Consider the following 20778-nt stretch of genomic DNA (forward strand, 5'->3'; position numbering starts at 1 on the left):
TTGTACAACTTGGCTTGTACAAAAAGGTACATTTTTTTTTTTTTTATTCTCATTGAGACCAACCAGTCAACATACAGAAGTTTTTGTATAATTTTCATACAATTTATTACTATTTTGTATTTTATTGTGATTGCACATTCCTACATAAAAGAATTCAAATACTAATCTTGTACCTTTGCCTTTTTATCCGATTTTCAATATTTTTTATTTTTTTTTCGCTTTTTTGCTTTGAGTCAACATGATTAATTTCAGAGCTGGTTGGTTTTTTTATTTATTGAAAAATTTTAATAAATAAGAAAAATACTTCCGTAACCACATCTGCTTAAAAAGTGGCCGCATTATAGTGTCACATCTTCATATTTCCAAATTCCAGGTGATAATCCGGGATTCTGTGGTGATCCAGGATTTCCTCCTCATGGTTCTCGGCTCGGGGAGGAGTTCAAGCATAAAAGCCTCTTGAGGTTCACATGTGAGGCGGGTTACACACTGATCGGATCATCAGAGCGCACCTGCCTGCAGAACGGCTCCTGGAGCGGCACCCAACCTGCGTGTGAAGGTGAGGGCCACTTAAACATGTATTTACAGTAATTTCTCATGATCTTAAACACCAGCTGACCTAAACACCTAAATACATAGGTTGAGAGAATTAACTGAGTGTGCAGAGCTTTAATCTATTTTCTATATCTATTTACTAAATGTATGTAATCGCAAATTCTTCTTTCTAATGACATTTCATAGTTTTGATGACTTAACTATTATTCTAAAATGTGGAAAAAAGTAATAATGAAGAATAAGCCGATGGGCCCACACAAGGTGACATGGAGTACTTCACTGAAATTAAACACCACCACGATTTTGCTTTACACTGAAGCTTAATTTCATCAGAACTGGCAAATGTTTCTTCCTCTGGGCAAACTGTGATCTTGTACAAGCAATTTCCTAATGAGAAAAGTGTATGCTTGAGAGACTAGCTGTATTTTAGTTTGTGCCTTTAAAGAGGTTTAAATGGATGGTAAGAAACTAAAGCAGATCAAATTAAAATGTGTTCTCTTTGTTCCTGCACCTCTCTTAACCTGCTCGGCTAGAGCTTTTCCTGAATTCTATGCTGTAATTAGTGTAAAATTGATCTTTTGATACTAACAGGCCTGAAATCGGTAATTGCAGTTAACTCAATGGCTCTAGTTAGAAGAGCTGCACAAAAGGGCCTGTCATTATCCTGGTGCGTAACGATACATTGGTCCAGTATGGATTAATGAGTAGAACACGTGGCTCACCGTTTATGCAAATATGGGAAATTTTTACTTTATTTAAAGTGTGAGCACTACTTTATTCAGAGTTCTATTAAAGTAATTCTTAAATTGTTACATTTTGCTTCCTTTTTAAACCCAACAAAGTAAGACGTTTCAACAAAAAAGCAATAACTTGGAGCAATTCCTAGACAATACACTTACATATGAAATGGAAATTGTCAAGTCATTTTTATTTGTATAGCGCTTTTCACAACACGCATCATTTCAAAGCAGCTTATCAGAAAACTGTGCTCTTATAGAAAAAGAAGCTGTAATGTCGTAACCCTCTGTGGTCTGAGGGTGTTTTGGGCCTTGGAGAAGTTTTGACATGCCTTGACATTTGGGCTTTTTTCAGTTGCTTAAAAACATATTAATGGCTCAAGTCTGATAACACTGTATTCAGCACAAACTGGGCTACAATAATATGTGAGCAACATGTATGTACATGTTTGTATTTTTGAGAAAATAACGTTTATGCGTGGTTTTTCAAAAAACACAATTTTAAGTCACTGAAATAAGGCCATATAATACATACTAAACATTTGTTCACAAGACTTTTGATAACTGGATCTTGTAGCCTAGAGTTTTTGCTACAAAATAATGTGAAAACCATCATGATCATTCATTCATACAAAACAATATAGTCATTTAACTTTTGTAAGACACTTTTAGTGTTAGAAAGGCCATATGCGAGGAGGCGTGGATGATCATGAATATTGATGAGATTCACACCTGAGGAGACAAAGACCCCTCCCCTGAGAGAGAATGAATGTGAGGAGACTTAATGATTGAATGTATTGTTTGTAGCTTATTCACAAAATCAAGTTTAAGTTAAAAGAAGTAATCTGACTATACATTTTCTTTACATAAAGACTTTACTTAAAAACTTTAGACCTACACTACCGTTTAAAAGTTTTAGATCTGTAAGATTTTTTAATGTTTTTAAAAGAAGTCTCTTCTGCTCACCAAGGCTGCATTTATTTCTTCCAAAATACAGCAAAAACAGTGATATTGTGAAATATTTGTACAATTTAAAATAACTGTTTTCTATTTGAATATATTGTAAAATGCAATTTATTCCTGTGATCAAAGCTGAACTTTCAGCATCATTACTGCAGTCTTCAGTGTCACATGATCCTTCAGAAATCATTCTAATATGCTGATTTTGTAATATGGGCATATTTACAGCACATTTTACACATTTACACCCGAACAGATATTTGCAAGCACAAGCTCCATTGATGATAATGAGGCAGCATAAACACAAGTTAAAATCTAATCTAAACATTCATATTATTTTTATATCATATTACATATCATATTTATATCATACAGCATACAATTTAAATAACTGCTTTAGCCGAAACAACATTTAAATGTTACTAAAACTTGCCTATTATGACATATTTTAAATTTCAATACTTTGAATCCTGGCTGGCAAGTCTGGAAATAGTCCAACTAGTAAAATATGTACATGTTTATATAAAATAGCATGTCAACTAATGTATGTAAAACTAAAAGACTTACTCATCCGAAATTGTATCCTCGGCTGGATCAAGTCGCCCTTCAATATGCAAACGTTCCTCGTCGGATTCCCGCTCTTCTTTCTTCTGAGGAAAATGTGAACTCTTCGATACTATTCAGGAGCTTCCTCACCTGTGTAGCATGCCATCTTCCAAATGCGCAGGAAAGTGAATGAATCTGATGCTTTTTAAGGCACTGTTGGGGGCATTTTTTGTATTTGCATTGATCACCTCAGCACATTACCGTATGAATAGCGCGCTCTGCTGGTGGGTGGGATCACATTAGCGACAATTAGCTGAGCCAGGAGAAACTGTACATCGCTTTGTTTCATACAGATTACATTGCAGGAGAATATTTGTTTTAAATTTGAATTGTTTTATTTAAAAGTTGACATTTTAAGTTTTCTTTATACATATGTTTCATGTTTGTCTGATAAGTATTCGTGGAGTTTTGTTTCATTTTTGTGACGTTTCAGAAAGATGCTCACGGAGACAGAGACGGCTGAAAGTGCACCCTGTTTATTTTCTTTATTTTACAAAAGCACAAGGTTTTGTTGTTATTGTGAGTGTACACAAATAAAAGTAGACCCTTTATAGTCTCTAATGATGTCTTACACTTATCTGTATGCCCAAAAATGACGGAGTATTTTAAGTTGTTTATGCTGTTATGAGGAAAAATCCAGCAGGACGCACCGGTGCATCCGTCGACCCCTGAGGGTTAAAGTCTTCATTATGCCTTTTAAATGAATAATGTGATTGTAGATTATACTGTATCTTAAAATATATATTATTTGTCTTTAGACCCCCAGTGAACAAGCCAATGGCAACTGTGGCAACACAAAACTCCATAAAACTGGTGCCACACTAGCCGATTTTTTTTCAGTGATTTCTAGGTGTGAGCTTCATTAACATAATCGCTAGCCAGGTGGAGGGAGACGAAATGCACATTACTCTCTGTCAGCAGGAGTTTGGTAATCATTTGACCATCGCTCAGTTAATTGCTTTAAAAACTGAAAAAGCACATCAGACTTGCTTGAAAAAATCATTCTGTTGTGGGGACGGGCTCTTGTATTCTCATCAAGTGACCAATGAGCATCTTCTTTAACTGAAGAACTGACAAGACGTCAAGCTGTTTTCATCTGTGATCGCACACTGCTACACAACATCACAGACGATGATTGTTATCCAAAGTGATTCTGTCACCAAGCATTTTTCCTACCTTTTTTCCTACACTAAAATGACATCAGAGAGCGGATACACAACAGTCTGTTTTTATTGAACATTATTTCTTTACTCACTGATAGTTGCATGTGGACATACGCATTCTACGGCAAGCCTCGAGGGGGTAAATACACAATCACACACTGTCACAAGGTAAATTTACTCCATGAATTGCACACCTGGCTCGTTTGGAGCATTTGTTTCAGAACCTGGTGCATTTTCTCCCTTGGTTTGGTTCATGTAGGCATAAATTAAAACTAAATCAATAAAAATAGCTGTTACAGTAAGTTAATTACAATGGAAGTGAATGGGACCAGTCCATAAACATGAAATAGACACTTTTTGTTTCAAAAGTATAGCCAGTATATGTAAAAAGCACACATGTAAACATGATTTTAGTGTAAAAAAAAAAAAAAATCTGTGTAAAGTTATATCATTTATTGCAACTTTGTTGCCATTACAGTGTAACCCCTGTAAACCCTGTTATACCGGTAAACGTTTTTATCACACTAAAATCATGTTTACATGTAATTTGTGGCTGTACTTTTGAAACAGTAAGTATTTTAACGTTTATGGGCTGACCCCATTCACTTCCATTAAAAGTGCCTCACTGTAACCGCATTTTTTATATATACACACACACACACACACTGGCGGCCAAACGTACAGATTTTGCTCTTATGGAAAGAAATTGGTACTTTTATTCACCAAAGTGGCATTCAACTGATCACAATGTATAGTCAGGACATTAATAATGTGAAAAATTACTATTACAATTTTAAAAAAACACCCCCCGCCTCACGGGCCGGCACGAGGACCCGGAAGGCTCCTAAGCACCCCTGAGACGGACGAGCCAGGGAGCGAGATGTCTGCTGCAAACCCAGAGCTGGTATCCAGACCACTCCATCCCCCGGTGGAGGGCCGGGAGGTAAATCCTTGGTTTCCTTTTCTTTTATGTTCACCCACATTCTCAAAATAGCAGTTTCCTCACTCCCTGGGTCACATAGCCAGTGTTTATGACCGCTGTTATCACGGCAACCGGGCACTGAGCACCTGCAACTTAGACGCCACTAACGCGGGCCCCCCACCTTCGCGCGTCTGGTCGCACCACACTCACACCCATGGCCAGGTGGTTGTGACGGACTACGAGGACGGTCAAAAAGTCCCTCCTCCCCCATCCCCGACCCCCCCCTGACCCCGGGTACATGGAGCAAGGTAAGTGCTTTGAGGGTCCCCTCAGCGCAGCCACGAGTTTGAGACGAAGCGAGGCTCCTCGACGTGGCATCTCCTGCTCCCTCCCGCCGCGAGGCCCCACCCACAGGTACATTATATGCAATCATCCCCTTAGTGCCCCTCGCCCGGAGCATGGACGCGTGGCTAGCGCTTTCCAGCCCATCGCGGTGGTTGGCCAGGGCCATCCGACTCGGCTACACGATTCAGTTCGCCAGGCACCCGCCCCGGTTCAGCAGCGTCCGCTTCACTTCGGTGAGGGGTGAGAATGCCACCACCTTGAATGAGGAGATCGCGACCCTTCTCCGCAAGGGCGCGATAGAGCCTGTCCCATCAGCTGAGATGAAGAAAGGGTTTTACAGCCCTTATTTCATCGTACCGAAGATTGGCCGCAACCCACCGCCTATCTTGGACCTGCGAGTTCTGAACCGGGCCTTGCACAGACTCCCGTTCAAGATGCTGATGCCAAAGCACATTTTGGCGTGTGTCCAACATCAAGATTGGTTCGCGGCGTTAGACCTGAAGGACACGTACTTTCACGTCTCGGTTTTACCTCGACACAGACCCTTCCTACGGTTTGCTTTTGACGGCCGGACGTATCAGTACAAGGTCCTCCCCTTTGGCCTGTCCCTGTCCCCTCGTGTCTTCACGAAAGTCGCAGAGGCAGCTCTTGCCCCGTTAAGGGAAGTGGGTGTCCGCATACTCAACAACCTCGACGACTGGCTGATTCTAGCTCACTCTCAAGAGTTGCTATGCGCACACAGGGACCTCGTGCTCAGGCACCTCCATCCGGCTAGGTCTTTGGGTCAACTTGGGAAAAGAGCAATCTCTTCCCGGTTCAGAGCATCTCTTTTCTCAGCATGGAGTTAGACTCAGTCTCGATGATAGCACGCCTCATGAGCGAGCGCACGCAGTCGGTGCTGAACTGCCTGAAGTCGTTCAAGCAGAGAACAGCGGTTCCACTGAAGCACTTTCAGAGGCTCCTGGGGCATATGACATCCTCGGTGCCGGTCACACCACTGGGGTTGATGCATATGAGACCGCTTCAGCACTGGCTTCAGACTCGAGTCCCGAGATGGGCATGGCGCTGTGGCACACATCACGTGGCCATCACGCCAATCTGCACCCACTTGTTCAGTACTTGGTAATGCATTTCTACAGGCAGAAGTTTCCCTACAGCAAGTGTCCAGGTGCGTCGTCATTACGACAGACACCTCCAAGCGAGGCTGGGGCGCCGTGTGCAATGGGCACGCAGCCGCTGGCTCCTGGACAGGACCGCGACTGTGTTGACACATCAACTGCCTCGAGTTGCTGGCAGTATTGCTTACCCTGCGGAGGCTTTTGCCATTGATCCGGTGCAAGCATGTGTTGGTCCGGACGGACAACACAGCGATAGTAGCGTATATAAATCACCAAGGCGGCTTACACTCACGTCGCATGTCGCAACTCACCCACCGTCTCCTCCTATGGAATGAGCGGACGTGCTGTCGTGGCAGGTGACGCTCAGGGGAGAGTGGAAACTCCACCTCCAGGTGGTCCAGCTGATTTGGAGTTGGTTCGGCAAAGCACAAGTAGACCTATTTGCCTCCCGAGAAACCTCCCATTGCCCCCTCGTCCCAGACGCGCTGGCACACAGCTGGCCCCGGAGGCTGTGCAAGTATGCGTTCCCCCCAGTGAGCCTACTTGCACAGACTCTGTGCAAGGTCAGGGAGTACGAGGAGCAGGTCACCCTCGTGGCCCCGTATTGGCCCACCAAGACTTGGTTCTCAGACCTCACGCTCCTCGCGACAGCCCCTCCCTGGCGAATTCCCCTGAGGAAGGACCTTCTTTCTCAGGGACGGGGCACCTCTGGAACCTCCACGTCTGGCCCTTGGACGGGATGCGGAAGACATAAGTGGCCTACCACCAGCAGTGGTAGACACAATCACTCAGGCCAGAGCTCCCTCCATGAGGCAGCTTTATACCCTGAAGTGGTGTCGGTTCGCGAATTGGTGTTCTTCCCGAGCTGAAGACCCTCAGAAATGCGCAGTCGGGTCAGTGTCAGGAGAGGCTGGAGGAATGGCTGTCCCCCTCCACCTTGAAGGTGTATGTGGCCACCATAGTGGCACAGCATGATACAGTGGACGGTAAGTCCTTAGGGAAGCACGACCTGATCATCAGGTTCCTGAGAGGCGCCCGAAAGCTGAATCCTCCTAGGCCACGCCTGTTCCCTTCATGGGATCTCTCCGTTTTCCTCCTGGGCCTTCGCAGAGCCTGGGCCTTGTGTTCCCCCTGCCACAACGCTGTACTACCCGCTGAAATGGCCGGGATCCTGTCTCGGCTCCTCAGCACAAAACCTGAATGAGTGGTTGCGAGCCAGCTCCTTTTATACCTGTATGTCCAGGGGAGTGGCATGCAAATTCCACTCGCCAATTCTCATTGGCCTTTTCTCAAAGATCTGAGGTGTTTGGGGCTCCCAAGGGCGACCCCTAGTGTCACTACATCGACACAACTTCTCGTTCCCTCCATCAGGGAATGGAGGTTACAACAGTAACCGAGACGTTTTTTTGGCAATTTCAAGCATTGCATAGCCTTCATTTCTCAAAACAATGATTGACTGACGAGTTTCTAGAGAAAGCTGTTTCTTTTTTGCCATTTTTGACCTAATATTGGCCTTAAGACATGCCAGTCTATTGCATACTGCGGCACCTCAAAAACAAAGACAAATACAACATTAAGCTTCATTTAACAAACCAAATAGCTTTCAGCTGTTTGATATAATGGCACGTGATTTTCTAATACCAAATGAGCAATTTAGCATGATTACTCAAGGATAAGATGTTGGAATGATGGCTGCTGGAAATGGGGCCTGTCTAGATTTGATCAAAAAAAATTTTTTTTCAAATAGTGATGGTGCTGTTTTTTACATCAGTAATGTCCTGACTATACTTTGTGATCAGCTGAATGCCACTTTGGTGAATTAAAGTACCAATTTCCTTCAGAAACAGCAAAATCTGTACATTATTCCAAACTTTTGGCCGTCAGTGTATATTTGTAAATTTCAATAATTTGACATTACTTAATTTGTGTTATTACCAAATGGAAAACAAAATAGTGCTCATGCAAATGAACCTCCAGGATGCAGGAAGTAAGAAACACAAAGTATTTACAGCATATTTTTTGAAGAAAACAACAATCTGCCCTGTAGCAACTCCACGTGTTTTATCAGCACATGTTTTATAACTAATTTATTTGTTTGTTTACGCTGCTACAGACAGTTAAGATAGGCCCATGGATTACGTAAACAATCAATAAGATGCATTATTCAGGGGTTATTCACAACTGAGTAAGGGCTTTAACAGATATAGCTGAAACAGTTGTGGTGATAAAAACAATACTTTCCAAATGCTAGACATGAAAAACAAGCCTGTTCCCACTTAGAAATAATGACATAAAGTTTGGAATTATATGTACTTACTTCAGGCCACTCCACTTGGAACTCATTAACTGTTAATTGATCCCCTTTTTCTCTATTTACTTTAGTTATGTTTAATCCAAGCATATATGAGGGGCAAATTACAGCTACAAAGTTTCATAATAAAGATTAAATGAGGACTGCATGTCTGCGACTATTTCAACAATTATTCTGCTGATTGAGATTACACATGGAGTATAAGACTACATGAATATTTCTAGAAGTTCTAAGTATCGTAATGATCTATGAAACTTCACTAACAACCGGTTGCCTGTTTATTTATTCACAAGATGCTGTTGAAATTATTTTGCCCTTGAAGCATAAAAACACACTTAATTTCTTTTTCCTAATTGCCGCCATAGCAATGATAATGAATAATTTAAATATTATTTGCTGTTGTACGTGAGTCATCATAATTTGGAAAACCATTTTTGAAAGCTTTGTTGTTTGGATTCCTGACCAATTTAAGGCTGTTCTCATGCATCTCTGCGCCATTAGAGTTAGAACTCTAATTAACAGCATTGAAACGTATCATTTCGACTGCCCTTATCTGAAAACGCCACAAAAACTCATCATAAAAGCTGAAACTAATTGGAACTGAAACCGAGTTGATCTACCTTGCCAACAACACTCTACATAGGCTGTAAAACTCAGTGTTTGTGGTGTAATTTGAAGTGTTTTGCCTGTGTTGTGAGCCCTTAATGTAGATATGTTTCACAGAAGCACTTCTCTCTTGAAAGCCATTTTTAGTCCCGTATGGCTGCTGTCTTTTGCTCTGTACATATTGGAGTCTTTCTCTCTTTGAGTTCCCGAGTCTTTGATTGCCTTCCCAGCTGTATCCTGTGGAAACCCGGAAACGCCAGCCTACGCCAAGATCATATTCAGCGACGGCATTCTGTTCTCCAGCTCAGTGACGTATGCCTGTTGGGAGGGCTACAAGACCTCCGGCCTCACCACTCGTCATTGTACCACCAACGGGACCTGGACCGGCTCAGCACCAGAGTGCATCGGTCAGAACCGCAACCTTTGCTCTCTTTGATCACTGTGAAATGTTTTTTGTGGTGCTTGTGTAACTCCACATTTGTTGGTTATGTAATATACCCAGTACATCAATGTTCTGGGTTTGATACTTTAAAAGAAGAAAAGAAAAAAAAAAGACAGAAATCTGGGTTACTGTAAGGCACTTCCAACGGAAGTGAATGAGGGCCAATCCATAAACTGTAAAATACACACTGTTTCAAAAGTATAGCCACAAGACTATACTATATATATATACATACGTGTGTGTGTGTGATAACATGATTTTAGTGTGATAAATGCAATTACTGACCTGTGTAAAGCTATATCTAATATATTTAAGTTGCCATGACGATGCAACGCTCATAAACACTAGGCGATTTTATGATACTAAAATCACACGCATAATGGTTACATCTTGTCGCTAAACTTTTAAAACAGTGTGCATTTTAATGTTTATGGACTGGCCCTTCACATTCATTGTAAATGCCTCGTAGCTAAGATTTTTTTTTTCTTCTTTTTTTTTTTTTTTTTTAATTAAATGAGGGACTAAAAATGACATCTTTACTTGCAGAAATACCAGTTCTTTGTATCAACAAATGGAATTTCAATGAATAAAAGCCATAATTTGTAATATCTGTAACTGCATTTTCACTAGTATAATTTCAAAATCATCTGTCATCCACTTTTATTCAAAACACATTTACTTAATTTTGTACTGGTTAAAATTACAAATACACATAGCTAAGTACAGCTACGTACTTCTTACAAGAAAAAATATATATATATTTTTTATATCAATAATTACATTGTTAATAATTTGAATGTCCATTCCAGATATCAACAATTGAATTACAACTACAGTCGTTTTTATCAGTATTGTGGTTTTCAATAGTGATAATGTTAATTTGATAACCGCAATGTTATAGTAGGAAAGCCTTTTATGATATCTTTAATCACTCTTTAATTCAGTGATATTGGAAATATTAATATCAGAATTACCAAATCTAATACATTTACATATATCAAAAAAAGTTATTAATTGAATTGTTGATATTAGGAATGGATATTAGTAACAATGTAATTATAGATATCGGTATTCTTATAAAATTCATATAAATTATAATAAAATTATCATTTTTACTAGTAAGAGGTACATAGCTGATATAAGAAATTGAAATGTTAACTAAGGAATTAAATAGATATCATGTAATTATAGATAATTATAGACATGCAATTTTGTTTTGAATAGGTGTGAATGACAGATCATTGTGAAATTCAACTAGTAAAAAATAGTTACATATATGAAGTTGAAATTCCATTTTGATATAAAAAATTGGCAATTTTGCATGTAATGATGTCATTTTTTATATCAAGAATTAAAATTTTTACTAGTGCATATGATTAAATGTCAAAAGGGCTTGTGATAACAGACATGATTTTCAGTCATAAAACAGAATATGAATGTGAAATGTTACTGTGTCAAAAACAAGTTGCTGTAAATTATGCACAAGATAGCATAACTCAAACACTCTAATGCATAGATACAACTCTGCTGATTTTGAGTTATTTAAATTTGTATTTAAAGATTTGGAGTTATTGAGAGTGTTTTCTTCATAATCAGTGGTCAGTTCACTGCTCAGAACATTTCAGAACTGATTTTGGCAGATGCTATTTTCACCCTGGTGCAAATAATGGTATATGCTATTTACACCCCAGTGCAAATAGTGGCAGATATTATTTGCACCCTGGTGCACATAGTGTCAGATACTATTTGCACCCATATTTAAATACTAACATACAGTATATGCATCACTACAGTGTGTTTATTGTTTTTATTTACAGTAGAGTCCCACACACACTACATTACCCTCTACCCCTAAACCTAACCTTAACCTTACCTTAGGAAAAATAACATTGGTTTTTCTACAGTAACCATGGTTTCACACGGGAACGAGTGCAATCGACAAACACCGCCTCTAGATCAAACCCTTCTCTGCACTCCCGAAATTCACTGTGATCAAACCACTGTGATGAAATCAACATTTATATAAATTTTTATCTCTATTTTAAGTAGTATTAAAGGAAATGTTAAGAGTGGAAACAAGAAATCGGATGGGAAAAAGAGTGGGACAAAGCGCGGATTCCAACGGCGGTCGCTAGGACAACAGTAAAAATTCACACACTGTCTTTACACCCCACGCCACTGCAGAGACATCTTTTGTTCAGTTTGTCATATATTTCTGTGGTTTCGCCAGACTAATGGGGTGCAAATAGCCGCACTGTGTGGCAGATGCTATTTACACCGGGGTGCAAATAGACACTCCGATTGATTTTAGTTTAGTAGGCAGACAGAGAGACAGATAGACAGATAGATAGATAGGGTTGGATGGATTTATGTCTGTGTCCAAATGTGTTTTGATTCAAGCTTGACTACAATGTTTCATTCAAGTTTGTTGTCTCTTTTTAGTTATCAGCTGTGGAGATCCAGGTCCAATCGCAAACGGAATTTACATCGGAAAAGATTACACATTTAACAAAACCATCCACTATTCCTGTAACCCTGGATATATCATGGAGCCCCCCGGCTCGTCTACACTGCGCTGCAGCAAAGATGGCTCTTGGAACCAGACCATGCCGAGCTGCAGAGGTAAACTCTACTCCCTTACATACACAAGTGATTCTCCACTGTTTTTGCTTTAGTTTCATGTGGAAGTGCAGGCAGTAAGGGCAGCACTTCTTGTCACTTTGCAAACAGTGCCAAGAGAGCTCTTAAAAAGATAGACTAACATTGTGGAGTTCTTTGCATCTGAACATCAAAAGCCTTTCAGATGTTTTTTGATCTTGTTTTTGGACTTGTTTGGTAAGTGAGATTATTCACTTACAAACTCCGCAGGGATGTTGCCATGAAATGTGTAGGATCTATGTTATCATGTCAGAATGAATTTGCATCAAGTAGCAAGTGCTGCAATGCAGACAGCTCAGCCTCCTCATGATCATTTTGAGATAATAGAAGATATATGTTGTCAGACGGGAGAAATGCGATGCATGCTTGGTATTCAGAGTGATTTTAGTATGTAATTCCGTGTAATCATGGTTGGCGATCCCATTTACCTCAAAAGCATACACTCCCATCGGCAAACGAAACATAATGATCGAGGAAAGCAAATAAATAACTCCAAGCCCCTTTTGTTAGCGCAGTATACTTTTAGATTTACAGTGCCTTTCCTTTAGTCTGAAAGAGAGGAGAAAGAAGGGTTGGGTTTGGACACATCTCCAGTCAAACCTCCTGGGACCCAGCAAAGAAAAGCTACTTTTCCCCCATGTCCTTATATAGTTTGGATCTTAAAGGTGAATTGTGAAATCATTTCAATATTAAAACACTTTCTCCTATCACAGCTTAATATGCAGAGACCACTATAAGAAATCCATATGTACGTTGAACACTGTGGCACTATCAAAACTTTCCCATCCAGTCCAAAACAGCACCATTGGTTCAACCAATAGCATGAGCTTGTGACAGGACTATATCTTAGTCTGACCAAAGGCAGACAGTGGGAGTGTTCAGAAAACCTGTTTGAAAACAGTAACTGTTTATGCAATTCTGTTTGGTGACGCTAGTGCTGCAGAAATGATACTCTTTAAAGAAACTTATGACTTAAATAAAAATAACAAATTTTCTGTATAATTTTTATTCTCTAACATGTAATCTTAAGATAAAAAATATATAATATACTGTATATATAAAAAATGTGAAAAGATATGTTTTCATTTATTTAATTTTTTTTTGCCAAGCTAGTTATTTATTTATTATTCATTTATTTATACATTTATTTATTTTGTACACACCTAGTATACATGTGAATTAAAAGGCATATACGTAATCAAAAGAAGATTTTTCAGCAAATTGACACAAAAATCGTAACTTTACACGTTCCCAGCTATGTTTTGAAATGCATTACACAATGATTTGTTTACATAACATTTACTTTTTTTTATTTATGACCCAATTTTTGTAAAAAAGGTATTCCTATATACATAGTGTATAAACTATAGAGGACGAAACGTATTTATTATTAAAAATAATAAATACACATATACATAAATATATAAATCTGCATATGCATGCATTAAATAAATATAAAAATAATTAAATGCAAATAAAGGAGATAATAAATAAAGAAATGCACCGATCAATGCAAACATTGAACTACATAGAGAAATTGATGACTGATTAAAGAAATATATAATTAAAAATTAACTTTTAATTTAGCATTTCTTTTAACAGTTTTGCATGTTCCCAACCATTTTATATTGTATTATTTTGCATTAATGGGTGAATTTATTTATTTATTTATTTATTTGTATATCTCCTCGAACATTTAGTTATTTCTGTTTTTATTTCTGCACAAACAAATGTATTTATTTATTTATTATTTTAATTATATATATATATATATATATATATATTACGTGCAATGTGTAACAACAGTGAAAAATTAAATAAAAAAACAATAAATTGGCAATGTTATATAGGTCTACCTCAAATTCAAATAAATAAATGCATAAATACATAAATAAATAATAGATTGGCAATGTTTCATAGGACTATCTCAGATTCATTGGAAATTCATCTACTGTTCATTTTTCAAAAAAAGAAAAACAATTAAAAAAAAAAGAAGAAAGAATGCTGAATTGTTATTTCAGACATCTTAAAAAACACAAGAACAGAAAGTTGTCATGGCTAAACCCTCAAACATTTGGTGTCTCTGATAAGCTCAGAATGTCCACTTTAAGATACACCAAGAGATAAAACTGTGGCATATTTGTTTTTAAAGAAATCACAAATGTCAAAATGAAATCTGTTGTTCTGCAGTGATCATGTGTGGTCAGCCACCATCTATCCGCTACGGCAGAGTGGAGGGCTCAGATCTTCAGTGGGGCTCCAGTGTTACCTACAGCTGCTTTGAAGGATATCAGTTGTCTTCTCCTGGAATAGCAACATGTGAGGGGAACGGCACATGGCGGGGTGAAATCCCTCAGTGTTTGCGTAAGTATCGTTTGATGCTCTTCCATTAACAAACAGAATTAAAGCCCATTAGCACATTTATGAAAAGAGTGTGTATATGTGTTTTGCTTCTCTGTCAATAGACATTAGTGAGTGTAGGCAGAATATGAGAACTGAAATGAAAATGAGGCTGTGAGGGATATACAGTAACTACAGTCTAGTTGTGTAAAGGTCATGTTTTATTTGACCTACATCACATCTAATCTTTAGAACCCATGTCTGTTGGAGATTTGCAGCAAGACGCATTTGCAGTTTCCAACAGTTCAAAATATTAAATAGCTTGTACATCTTTTCATAACAGTCTAATTTTCATTTGCATCACATTGAAGATAGCTTCTACTCTATGACTTTATTTTTAAGTATACCTACTAAGGAAAATGGTATGTTGAAATTCTGACCAAAATCTTATCACAGTATGGGTCATTTTATATCAGGGTAACCGTATAGAGGGGGCCGCAACTAGTTTTCACACTTTTTACTAGAGTAAATATTTCTCAGTATAGATTTATTTTTGAAAGTCAATGTCTATATAGCTACACCTTGAAGTTTTGGCAACAAAAAAAGCTATTGAACTTTTTCATCATTCTTGCCCAGGAAAAACATACACTTAATTGAACACAATTACGCTTAATAAGGAGGCATGTTGTCACGGTATATGTAAGTTGTCACAATGGAACTTGCCGCTAAAGCAGCGGCGTCAGTTTTATATGAACATTGGGATTGATGGGGGAATGTGTCCCTCTTTCATCACAACCACCAAAACAAAATCAATGCCTGTTTTTAAATCTCCACCTATGTTTAAAAGCCTATTATAGGCTTTTCAACAAAATTTAAAAAAGTAAACAATTTTAAAGCACAAATGATTCATTGAACATCGACCATGGAAAAGGCAGCATGCAAAAATATAAAACTATTGTTTTGGCCAACAAATATATGTATTTAAAAAATTATATAAATTTATGATACTTAAAACATATGTGACAACCTGCCCTGATAAACATGTGACAATATGCCCAGACCTGACTTTCATGAAAAGTACCTTTATCTTAAAAACACATTCGAACCTTTCGGTAAAAATCTGCTTTCATAAAATAGTTGACCCTTGCCTAAATGTATGCCTGTGTGATTTGATTATGTTCGCTTGATTACCCAAGAACTATAGCAGAAATATGATGACAGTATATATACACTCGCAGCCAGAAGTCTGGAATAATGTACAGATTTTGCTGTTTCGGTAGGATCTTGGTACTTTCATTCACCAAAGTGGCATTCAACTGATCACAAAGTATAGTCAGGACATTATTGATGTAAAAAACAGCACCATCACTATTTGAAAAAAGTCATTTTTGATCAAACCTAGACAGGCCCCATTTCCAGCAGCCATCACTCCAACACCTTATCCTTGAGTAATCTGCTAAATTGATAATTTGGTACTAGAAAATCACTTGCCATTATATCAAACACTGCTGAAAGCTATTTGGTTCCTTAAATGAAGCTTAACATTGTCTTTGTGTTTGTTTTTGAGTTGCCTCAGTATGCAATAGACTGGCATGTCTTAAGGTCAATATTAGGTTAAAATGGCAAAAAAGAAACAGCTTTCTCTAGAAACTCATCAATCAATCATTGTTTTGAGGAATGAAGGCTATACAATGCTTGAAATTGCCAAAACAACTGAAGATTTCATACAAAGTGTACACTACAGTCTACAAAGACAAAGGACAACTGGCTCTAACAAGGACAGAAAGAGATGTGGAAGGACAGATGTACAACTAAACAAGAGGATAAGTACATCAGAGTCCCTAGTTTGAGAAATAGACGCCTCACATGTCCTCAGCTGACAGCTTCATTGAATTCTACCCGCTCAACACCAGTTTCATGTACAACAGTAAAGAGAAGACTCAGGGGTGCAGGCCTTATGGGAAGAATTGCAAAGAAAAAGCCACTTTTGGAACAGAAAAACAAAAAGAAAAGGTTAGAGTGGGCAATGAAACACAGACATTGGACAACAGATAACTGGAAAAGAGTGTTATGGATCTTAACCCCATTGAGCTTTTGTGGGATCAGCTAGACTGTAAGATGCGTGAGAAGTACCCGACAAGACAGCCGCATCTATGGCAAGTGCTACAGGAAGCGTGGGGTGAAATGTCACCTGAGTATCTGGACAAACTGACAGCTAGAATGCCAAGGATCTGCAAAGCTGCACATGCAGGATTTTTTGATGAGAACTCTTTGAAGTAATTTAAAAAAAAAATCAAATTGTAATAGTAATTTTTCAATTTATTAATGACCTGACTATACATTGTGATCAGTTGTATGCCACTTTGGTGAATAAAAGTATAAATTCTTTCTATAAGAGCAAAATCTGTACATTATTCCAAAATTTTGGCTGCCAGTGTACATATATATTAGGGATGTAAAAAAATATCATATTGCATTGTATCGTACGATACGACACTCACTATACAATACGATATGTATTGTTTCATTCATAAAAAAAACACATTATAGTGTAATTAAAACAAAGCAGTGCAACACTGAGAGGTGCAGAACAGTTTCCTCCATGGTGAGGCCACGCTGAGCGCTCACAGGAAAACAGAGCAACATATCTACAGTACTTAGGCGGGAAGATTGATGGCAAACGGCAAGTAGATTGTAGCGTTACAGCTTGTTAAATCTGCCATTCAACAGTGTCATGTCCCAGTGCTACAGTACATCAAACATGTCGTTTTATTTACGCTGGCATCTTACCACGCAAATCGGTGGATTTGCGATGCAGAAACAGCAGCAGCAAAGTTGCATTTAACAGCCAAGCTCTCCAGAGGACACAGAGCATGACACTGATCAAGACGCTCGTAAGTAACAAAAACAAGGTTATTCAAAAATCTGACAATGTAAGAAACCCACAAAAACATAAGACTTATTATTCTCTGGTTTTGAAGTCGAAATTTAAAAGGGTATGAGCACAACACTTGCGCACATGTTATAAGCCAGTAATAATGCCGGTAAAGTTTACATGCAACATGAAATATGGGAACAGGCCAAACAAATTACGTGTGCCGATCGGTTTTTGCTTAAGCCGCTAAATAATATTGGATTATGTAAATATATCGTAAAACGAGAGGTCAGGTTCCTCTCAAGTATTTTTTCACCACTAAATAACATTGAAATAAGTTTTTCCTTGCAATAGTCACTTTAGCTTGCTCTCTGGGGGCTTTAAGACATTCTATGTTTAAACTATGTTTTAACTATGTTTTTAAATAAACTATGTTTTTTTGTGAAAAGTGATATACAAATATAAATTACTTGAGTGTAGACAAACACATTTAAAAAAAAAAAAAAAAAAAGTTAATATTAGAGTTTCTCATTACAATCAGATTATTTATTTTTTTAATTTAACTTATTATAGAGCTCTACTTTTAGTTGTCAATGTCAGACACTGTTGTGTCATTTGTGATTTAAAACACATTTATGTTGAAACCTTCAATACGTTTTAGTTTTTAATCATATTGCATCGTATCGTATCATGAGTCTTTGTATCGTATTGTATTGTGAAATTTGTGTATCATGTAACGATACACAAATTTCATGATACAATATGATATATATGATATATGTGATATAAGACTATATTTTTCTCACCACAATTTTACATAGTGGTTATTTGAGTTACCGTAGACTTTGTCAGTTCAAACCAGTCTGACCATTCTCTGTTGACCTCTCTCATCAACAAGGCATTTCCGTCCACAGAACTGCTGCTCACTGGATGTTTTTTTGTTTTTTTGTGGTACCATTCTGAGTAAATTCTAGAAACTGTTGTGTGTGAAAATCCCAGGAGATCAGCAGTTACAAAAATACTCAAACCAGCCCGCCTGGCACCAACAATCATCCATGCGATTATCTAATCAGCCAATCGTGTGGCAGCTGTGCAGTGCATAAAATCATTCAGATATGGGTCAGGAGCTTCAGTTAATGTTCACATCAACCATCAGAATGGAGAAAAAATTTGATCTCAGTGATTTGTACCATGACATGATTGTGACAGATGGGTGTTCCAAACGGCCATACAGGAGCAAAATGCGTACAGGTTGGCAAGTCTGTGTGTGTATATATATATACATAGACTCCAAATCTTATATTTACTGAGATACAGTATAGCCCTTGTGACAAAAGCCCTGTCTCGTGTATATCACATATACAGGTGCATCTCAATAAATTAGAATGTCATGGAAAAGTTCATTTATTTCAGTAATTCAACTCAAATTGTGAAATTCGTGTATTAAATAAATTCAATGCACACAGACTGAAGTAGTTTAAGTCTTTTGTTCTTTTAATTGTGATGATTTTGGCTCACATTTAACAAAAACCCACCAATTCACTATCTCAAAAAATTAGAATATGGTGACATGCCAATCAGCTAATCAACTCAAAACACCTGCAAAGGTTTCCTGAGCATTCAGAATGGTCTCTCAGTTTGGTTCACTAGGCTACACAATCATGGGGAAGACTGCTGATCTGACAGTTGTCCAGAAGACAATCATTGACACCCTTCACAAGGAGGGTAAGCCACAAACATTCATTGCCAAAGAAGCTGGCTGTTCACAGAGTGCTGTATCCAAGCATGTTAACAGAAAGTTGAGTGGAAGGAAAAAGTGTGGAAGAAAAAGATGCACAACCAACCGAGAGAACCGCAGCCTTATGAGGATTGTCAAGCAAAATCGATTCAAGAATTTGGGTGAACTTCACAAGGAATGGACTGAGGCTGGGGTCAAGGCATCAAGAGCCACCACACACAGACGTGTCAAGGAATTTGGCTACAGTTGTTGTATTCCTGAACCACAGACAACGTCAGAGGCGTATTACCTGGGCTAAGGAGAAGAACTGGACTGTTGTCCAGTGGTCCAAAGTCCTCTTTTCGGATGAGAGCAAGTTTTGTATTTCATTTGGAAACCAAGGTCCTAGAGTCTGGAGGAAGGGTGGAGAAGCTCATAGCCCAAGTTGCTTGAAGTCCAGTGTTAAGTTTCCACAGTCTGTGATGATTTGGGGTGCAATGTCATCTGCTGGTGTTGGTCCATTGTGTTTTTTGAAAACCAAAGTCACTGCACCCGTTTACCAAGAAATTTTGGAGCACTTCATGCTTCCTTCTGCTGACCAGCTTTTTAAAGATGCTGATTTCATTTTCCAGCAAGATTTGGCACCTGTCCACACTGCCAAAAGCACCAAAAGTTGGTTAAATGACCATGGTGTTGGTGTGCTTGACTGGCCAGCAAACTCACCAGACCTGAACCCCATAGAGAATCTATGAGGTATTGTCAAGAAGAAAATGAGAAACAAGAGACCAAAAAATGCAGATGAGCTGAAGGCCACTGTCAAAGAAACCTGGGCTTCCATACCACCTCAGCAGTGCCACAAACTGATCACCTCCATGCCACGCCGAATTGAGGCAGTAATTAAAGCAAAAGGAGCCCCTACCAAGTATTGAGTACATATACAGTAAATGAACATACTTTCCAGAAGGCCAACAATTCGCTAAAAATGTTTTTTTATTGGTCTTATGATGTATTCTAATTTTTTGAGATAGTGAATTGGTGGGTTTTTGTTAAATGTGAGTAAAATCATCACAATTAAAAGAACCAAAGACTTAAACTACTTCAGTCTGTGTGCATTGAATTTATTTAATACACAAGTTTCACAATTTGAGTTGAATTACTGAAATAAATGAACTTTTCCACGACATTCTAATTTATTGAGATGCACCTGTAGTTATTGTTGCTGAAATTCAACACAAAAAAAAATGTTATGTTATCATGTAGTAATGCTATTTTCTCTTTTACTTTGGAACCTGATGGATCCAAACCAAAATATATGATTATTCATAACTATTGAATGATAAGTTTGGTATTAGTTCAAAACCAGATTTACATTATGTAACAAAACAAAAGATACAAACGATTCAAGGAATATTGTTAAATAGATAGT

General features: G+C 38.2%; 1 protein-coding gene across 1 annotated transcript in view; it reads left to right on the forward strand.

The window, feature by feature from the left end:
* The window catches only part of LOC127414313 (CUB and sushi domain-containing protein 1-like), a 520597-nt gene that overhangs the window by 478985 nt on the left and 20834 nt on the right, over positions 1 to 20778 (forward strand). The window contains exons 57-60 of the mRNA XM_051652256.1: positions 374 to 556; positions 9551 to 9727; positions 12205 to 12384; positions 14611 to 14784. Of these exons, the coding sequence (XP_051508216.1) occupies positions 374 to 556; positions 9551 to 9727; positions 12205 to 12384; positions 14611 to 14784 (714 nt within the window). The remainder of the gene's footprint in view (positions 1 to 373; positions 557 to 9550; positions 9728 to 12204; positions 12385 to 14610; positions 14785 to 20778) is intronic.

The sequence above is a fragment of the Myxocyprinus asiaticus genome, chromosome 23, assembly GCF_019703515.2.
Source record: "Myxocyprinus asiaticus isolate MX2 ecotype Aquarium Trade chromosome 23, UBuf_Myxa_2, whole genome shotgun sequence".
In the NCBI taxonomy this organism is placed as follows: Eukaryota; Metazoa; Chordata; class Actinopteri; order Cypriniformes; family Catostomidae; genus Myxocyprinus; species Myxocyprinus asiaticus.